At 40.1% G+C, this 7,958-nt stretch overlaps 1 protein-coding gene across 1 annotated transcript in view; it reads left to right on the plus strand.

Moving 5' to 3' along the window:
• TNIP3 (TNFAIP3 interacting protein 3) overlaps positions 1-3,706 on the plus strand; it is a 65,818-nt gene extending 62,112 nt beyond the window's left edge. Inside the window, exon 13 of the mRNA XM_090034522.1 lies at positions 2,524-3,706. Coding sequence (XP_089890648.1) covers positions 2,524-2,555 — 32 coding nt within the window. The 3' untranslated portion in view covers positions 2,556-3,706. The remainder of the gene's footprint in view (positions 1-2,523) is intronic.
• The last annotated feature ends 4,252 nt before the right edge of the window (positions 3,707-7,958 follow it).

Raw genomic sequence — 7,958 nt, forward strand, 5'->3', positions numbered from 1 at the left:
TCATTTGAAGGGTTTTCATTTAAGCACCCCTTCCACCATTTTGAAGCACAAGAATGCTGATACACAAGGTGTGGAGGCTGCTGGAGCATGGCAGTTACCAAGCTCCAGCTGATTAAATGAATCGAGTCTGCAGCATGTCTATATTTACCCTGAGTGATAGGGTATAAATTCATTATATTTCCACACTATATATCAGATATGTATGAGCTATTTGCATAGGCGATACATGGGGGTGGGCATGGGGAGGCATGTGCCCCCCCTGAAATTGGTTCTAGCTGGCCAGGGAGTGGGGATTGTGATCAGGGTCAGCGATCAGCCACTGAGTGACACCCTCCAGTTGTTGATCAGTTGCTGGGGAACCTACCAGTCACCCGTGGTGATTTGATTTTCTTTTCTTTTAGCATCATGGAAAATTCATTTTGATGGGGAATTTCTGTAGAAATTAATTTGATTTCTCTTTCTCTAAAGACGATGCAAAATTAATTTTGTCTTTATTTGTCTGTTAATGTAAATGCCACAACTTTGCATCTAGGAACAGAAATTACACATAAACCTGTATAAGTGATCAGAAACTGATTCTAATCTGTAACACAACAGAAGTTCAGTGCATGTAAATCACTTTCAAGATGACTGAAACTGGTTTAAATTAAATCTGGATGGATGTAGTATCAGATTTTAACTGATTTAGGTTAAATCAGTTTATTGAACATCTGTCTCAGATCCCCTCCAGAGTCAAGTTAACTCACAGTCCACCAGCATCCCAGGATACGTTGCGTCTCCCCTGCAAATTCCCCCTTGCAGGTTGGGCAAGCTAGCCTTGGTCCAAACTGTCTGCTCCAGCTGAGCAGGGAGACATGCACTAGCACCCCAGGCCTTCTCACCTTGGCCATTGCAGGCTTGTGGCTGCTTTTCTGGAATCAAAAGTGAATGTCTGTTCACTTGCTTATCAGATCAATCTACACAGCTTAGACTAACCTTCAAAGATTGAATCACTTCAACCTTGGGCAGAGACCTTGGGGCGTTTTTCCTCAGTGTCCTGCCTGCACATCTCTGAGTGGAGCATAGCTGGGCAGTAGCCACCAGCATTCTGGCTGAGTTTGAGGGCCAGTGGGTGCTGTCTGGCATGCTGTGCTCAGTGTCCCCCCAGGGAGCACTTGTTTTGGCCCTATAACCCTGCACGTGCACATCCTGTTTTCTTATGATTTGTCCCCCGAAATCAGTTGGATTTTTAAAAGCTGTGGCCACCCGACCAGTGGTGGCCCCAATTTTTAGTGGGCTAGGCCCGCGGCCTTTTTAATTTAAATAGGTCAGCCTTGGGCTTTCTGATGATCTGTACTTAGCCTGCAAGTACAAGTTTTACTTATCTCTTCTTAAGTAAGGGCCCAAGTCTCTCTTGTTGGCTCTTACTGCAGTATGCATTTTAGATGTAAAATTATTTTGTTTTACATTTAAAACAAGATAAATGTAGAATTTTGCACCTTAAACCAATTGTTTTGAACTGAGACAAAGCAACCAGGAAGCAACCTTGATTGCTGTACCAGAAGATACTCCACATGGAAAGGAAATTTCTCAGTAGAAGCAGTTCCACAATATTCTAACCTTGCCCTTTTGTGGAAGAAGAATGCCTGTAATGCTCTGGGATTTGGTTCAGTCCAAACAAGACCATTTTATTTCTAGGCATAAATTAGAGCAACTCCTAATCCAAGACCAGTTGGTTTTGTGATTCATTTTTTTAAAGCAACACTTCTCCATTTGGATATCATCAGCACTGTACGTTCTGACACAAATGACAGGCATAATGTTTTGGAGCTGTAAACTATTTTCTTGGATTATCTCAGAATACCCTTAGAATAATTTCATATTGCTATTTTAATTATTTTCTTTTACATCAAGTATAGTTCATTTTTCCTTGTGGTTCTAGCAATACATTATAGCATTTCATGAACCTCTGCTGAAACTTTTTCAGAAAGGAGCTGTGCATTATATCAGTGATAGCATGTTTTCCTTTCTAAGACTATATTTTTTTTCCTATTTCATGAGAGTTACTAATAGATGCTTGAACAATAGATAATAACAACAGACACTATTAGATTTCATAAATCATGTCGTACTTGATTTTATACGGTACTTGAAAGAATCAATACTTGATTGTTTACTTTCATTTCTTGTGTAGGGTTTGCATTCTGGGCAAATGAGAATGGCAGTATTTTACTCTGACTTTATAGAAATGTAAATAACTGACACAAGAGGAAAGGCTGTGGCCTGTTAGGCCTTCCTAGGTATTGGGTAACCTTATGAATAAGTCACAGTGAGTTTATTAGATACTATTAGCCATTGTTACAACATTCCTGCCCATTTTTCAATTTTCCTTCTGTATATTGTAACTCAGGAGGGACTGTAAGTTTGGGACAACATAAAACTTTGACTCCAATAAGGGAGAGTCAAAAAGGTATGGTACTAATGGGAAATTAGTCAACAATTTCTTTGTATTTTTCAATTAAAAATGCTTTAATTTATTTACAGATTCCTCCTCGAAGAACAAAGTCCATCACTGACAGCACGTGACCTAGAGAAGGGCAGACAACAGACTGAGAGCTAGCCTTGTAACTTCGTTATTAATTGTTTTTTCCCCTCCATTGCTTCTCTCTAGTGCCTGTTACCTATACCTGGAAAAATCTCTGGTGGTTATGGAGAAGCAGATCTTTCATAGCCTGTGATCCTCAGGATCCAGTTAAATTGGATGGGGAAATATTCCTCTTCTGAGGAAAGACACTAGCTATCCTGGTTATCAACAATTTATTAAAAGTGGTTATGGTATGACATGTAAAGTGACTGGGGATTCAGAGACAGTTGCATTGGATTTGACCACAAAACTTTAAGCACACTAATGTTCTGGTCTAGTGTAAAAATCCAGTTTATTTGATTCCTAAAAATTACTTTTTGTGCCATTTTGAGTTCTGTACCCATTTCTAAGTCTGGAATGCATATGAGTTCTCTAATGAAATGGAAGTCTGGCTTATCATTTCAACAGCCTTTGTAAGATAATTGAGGTGGCATAGATGGAATAATAGAGACTGGCCGTCTTTCAAGTCAAGGCTAGCATTCTTGTTGTTTCAAGCCTAGTGTATATGCAGAACATGATTATAATATTATCTGTATGTGTATATATACATGTAGATAGAATATTAAAGAAACTGTGTCATGGATTTAGATTGACAATGAAAACAGGTTTCTACTTCTATGAGGGATTTTTATCAATTAATAATTCTAAATATAACTGTTTGATCTCGAATCTGAAAATAAAACTAATGTATCTAAATGAAATCATACTTACTGTAGTTTATGTATGATACTGCATGATGCAGCCTATTTACAGGATTATCTCTTTCCCTTCATATTTTTAACACGAAAAATTTTACAGGGATTCTACCACAGCTTGTTGGAAATCTGCCTTGAATCAGGGGCATGGTTGGTAGTAAACTACATCAAATGTCCAACGGATGTACCTAGCCAGTCCTATATTTGCAAAGATGATTCTAATATCACACCTTTCCTAAATTGGGCCAAGGCAACACTTTCAGGTGAACCTACCAGCCTCTACAATATTATGCAGCATAATTCCCACATGAATAACAATCCATTTTGATTCCTGTTGTATTACAATAATAAATGTAAAAGTTTTAAATGTTAGCAGTATTTCAGCTTGGGCACAATAGACAACAATGCATGGGAAAGGACTTCTCTGCTATTAAATTTATTCCTTGACCACTTTGTCTTTGCCTTCACTTCACTTACCAAGGAGAAAAATCACCCCTATGTTCTAACACAGAACATGAAAGCATGAGCAAAATGCCAAACTAACCATTCTCTGGAGAAAATGTTTTCATTACCTTTTAAAACTCTTGAGTTCCATTGCAACATTAGCCATGGAATAAACCCCCAAATATCCATTAAAGGTACAGAAAAGAGTTTTATCTCTGTGTGGGTACAAAGTTGGCTTCCAGAAACTGTATCAGCAGATAATTTAACTAGCAAACAATATAACCACATTACTCCTGATTAGCGATTTGGCTAATAAGGGTGAGATCATGGAAAATGCTAATGCAATGCCTAAGGAAAATCCAATTATAATGTAACTTAATTCAATTCAAACTCTCAGTGGGTGACCAGTGTTGTGGGTAGGGCACCCCACACTCAGAGATGTAGTGAATATTTAAAACAGACAAGCTTCTGTGCATCTGGCAGTAGAGCCAACAAACCTCCATTTCATTCACTTCAATCCATCTCCCCAACTAATTATGAAGGTTGTGCCTTCTATTTGTGAAGCTTACCTCATTATCATATAGTTTGTGTGAGCACTATCTGGCCTAAAGAGAGATGACTCAGCATATGCTATTCACACTAAGAAAATAGAGTTTGCAGTTCTAACTTTCCTTTTTCACTTCTACGTTTAGTCACAGCACTTTTAATGCTTGACTGGCTAGGGCCTGATCCTATAAACATTTACTCACACAAATCCCATTGAAGCCAACTGTAAGGCATGGCTTCCAAAGTGGCATGCATGGAAGGAAAACATTTGTGTACCTTTTTTCTTGTAATTTCCTTTCTTGTGATGTTATGTGTTTCTCAAACCCAGACACTGTCTGCTATCTGAATTAGTGTTATCATACTAGATGCACCAAATATTTTTTGTGTGTGTGACAGACAACTGAAAGGGAGGAAAAAAGGCCAATTAAGTTAAACCAACTGCAGTTTATTTCTTCAAGATTGCTCGCTTCAGATAGTTCTTAAACTTTGTCTAATCTAGTTGATGAAATTCCCACCACTTCTCTTTTAAGATTATCCCACCCAGTCTCCGTCATAAAACTGTATTTTTCATTCCTAAATGTCATTCTGCCGTTTGTTTTTATTATTAGCTTTCTCTAGCTTATTTGATTTCAAGTGCTGGAAGAAATACATGATCAGAGCCCATTGATAACTTCGTAGGCTGATTTTTTTTTTCCTGAAGGTATTTTGGGATGCTATTCAAAATTTGGGGATATTGTAATTGTCTTATAGGTGGTAGATTGGTGAAGTGGTTAATGTTGCGCGCGCACACACACACACACATACATTTATATACATATATATTTGTGTGTGTGTGTATAATTTGTATATCTTTGGGTGATATCATTTATTGGTCCAATATTTATTGTTTGGAATAGATTTAGAAAACTTTTCAAATGCAATACATTCTTCTTCAGGCATATTTCCTGGAACAAGGGTGTCAAATTCATCTGGCCCCACATGTGGTACCCACCCCAGCCAGTCTGGGATCTATGCCACATCTAGCGCCCACCCCCTGCCCAGTCTGGGAATGCTCTGCATGCAATGGGGGTTCTGCACTGGTGGGAGGAGGGGTTGGAGGGGGGTGTGCTGTGTGCTACATGCAGTGCAGGTCCCGGACTGGCCAGTATGGATGCCAAATGCAATGCAGGTCTCAGGATGTGTGCTGTACATGCCACCTACTCCTCCCAGTCTGGGATCCACACTAAGCGAGACATCTTCCACAACTGGTCTGGGGACCCACTCTGCAAGTGATGCCTGCTCTGGCCTGTTTGAGATATGTGCTGCATGTAATGGCCCCCAATTGTTCCAGGAAGAGCACTGCATCAGTGCAACCCTACCATCTACACATGGTATATGGTGGGATGCGGGGTGTACAAATTATTCAATGTGTTCTGATACAACAACACTAATTCAGATAGTAGATAGTATCTGAGTTTGAGAAACATATCCTCACAAGACAGGAAATGAGAAGAAAAAATACATAAATAAATAATCATATGACACTTTCTTGTTTACCGTATTTTTCGGACCATAAGACGCACTTTTTTCCCCCCAAAAGTGGGGGGAAAACGAGGGTGTGTCTTATGGTCTGAAGGTGTGTGTCCCGGGGAGACGGGGCGGAGCTTGCCCGCGGAGGCGGCGGAGCCCGAGCGGGACACCCGCCGCTTGTTTATGCCGTGTCCCGGGGAGACGGGGCGGAGCTTGCCCGAGCAGGCGGCGGAGCCCGAGCGGGACATCCGCCGCTTGTTTACACCGGAAGCCAGCGCCCGTGCCGGTGGCCGGGAGCCGGCAATAAAAATGGCCGGCCACCGGCACACATAGTCTCTCCTGCCATAAAAACTGGGTGCGTCTTATGGTCAGGTGCGTCTTATGGTCCGAAAAATACGGTAATCCTAAAAAATCCTTGCCTCCTGCATAATTCCTGGACTATTATGGCTTCAACATCACTCTAAGGAGGTATTTTTACAGTTTATAACCCTTTTCACTATCTGGTCTTAAATATTCTGATATTATAAAAGCCTCAGTCAGTTTGTCTGTCTGTCCATAACACTTTATTTTCACTCTAATTGGTTGTCTGAAACCAAGACAAAGCACTGCCATGACGGCGGGGATGTAGAGACCAGAGGTGTGGGGGCGGGTGATGGATTGGGCCACTGGCCTTGCCCTCCCCCCTGGCCCTGCTCCCTACAGGTGGTGGCAGCATCGGGTGCTGGCTGAGGTGGTCAGAGGGGATGGTGGGGCAAGCTGCCCCCCCCCCCCCACTCCTGGGAGACGGCGGTGGTACGGAGTGGTGGGTGTCAGCACTCCATCCCTGCCCACCTCCTCCTCCTCATTCTTGATGGGCAACTGCCTAGTTTACATTAATAAAATAGTTCAAATTATTGTAAGTCAAACTCTTTTGGAAGAGTTTGTTGGTTTAGTCCAATGACCCTGTCTTCATTGAAAAAAAACACTCTCATTGACTGTGAATGAGGCATTTGTAAGTTTTGACTAAATTAAACAGGGTAGCAAAAAGGTGAGTTATCCCCTGTAGGAATGTGGTAAGGTTGAGATGAAGAATGATGTCTGCAGGGATAGTCAAATTACTTACGAAAACCTTGTCAATGTTTATACACTGCTTAAAGACACTTTACCCGTCTCTTTAAAAACATTGCATGGATTCTCTTCATTTCAGTATCCTGTCTTTTTGACAACCAAAACATTTTTCAAGGAAGCACTATATATCCATGCTTGTCATTTTCAGCAGATACATTTCAAAAGTCTTGGTTGTTTAATATGAATGCACATTTCTGATGCTATGGACAACAGAATTAGCACATGCATGAAAATTATGCCCTTGGCACAAAGAGTATGTGATGGATAATACAGTCAATAACTTTCAACTGAGAAAATATTTCTAGTAAAGCAACACAGCTCTTCTTGCCAGTCATGGCAGACAACCCACCTGTACAAATTCTCTTTTGGACCATTTCAGGTTGATGTTTTTACTAGTTGTTGTACATTTAACAAATCCCTAGACTGTTCAAACAAGTCTCAGCCTATGCTTATAGAATGAAATGGGCACAGACATGCTGCCTATATACCAAAATTGTCATTCAAACATCAAACAAAACACCACCTGGGTGATCTCAGTAACTTTCATCAGTTGTGAGCAATAATATTTACATTCAACTGTTGAAAATATAATCTATGCTAACATATCATTAGATTTCTCAATCCTTTTCAGTATGCTACATGACAGTATGATCCCATTAACTATTTTCTAGGTTTTTTGTGGAAGAAGTAATGGGCTTTCTGAACTATTTGTAACATAAATTGACAGATTTTTCCTTCACTACTGCCTCTTTGTCTGGAAAAGGCTTTGGAATATTTCATAGAGAGTGTTCACCATTAATTTCAATTTCTGAAGGAGTTTCACTTTTTTTAATGCTGTTTGTTCTTGAATGACATTCTTATTTAATATCAAATCATATCTCAAAGCAGATATAAGGTGATATTTTGTCATAATTTCAGCATGGGTTAGTGTAAAATGACATTCTAAATTGATCTTTTTCTGTATAGCTGTAGCACTACATACCGACCATGCTAGTTAAGAACTTTTCCCTTCCCCTCCCTTCATATACATAGTA

This window comes from Crocodylus siamensis, chromosome 2 (genome assembly GCF_052110815.1).
Source record: "Crocodylus siamensis isolate JL-2025a chromosome 2, ASM5211081v1, whole genome shotgun sequence".
In the NCBI taxonomy this organism is placed as follows: Eukaryota; Metazoa; Chordata; order Crocodylia; family Crocodylidae; genus Crocodylus; species Crocodylus siamensis.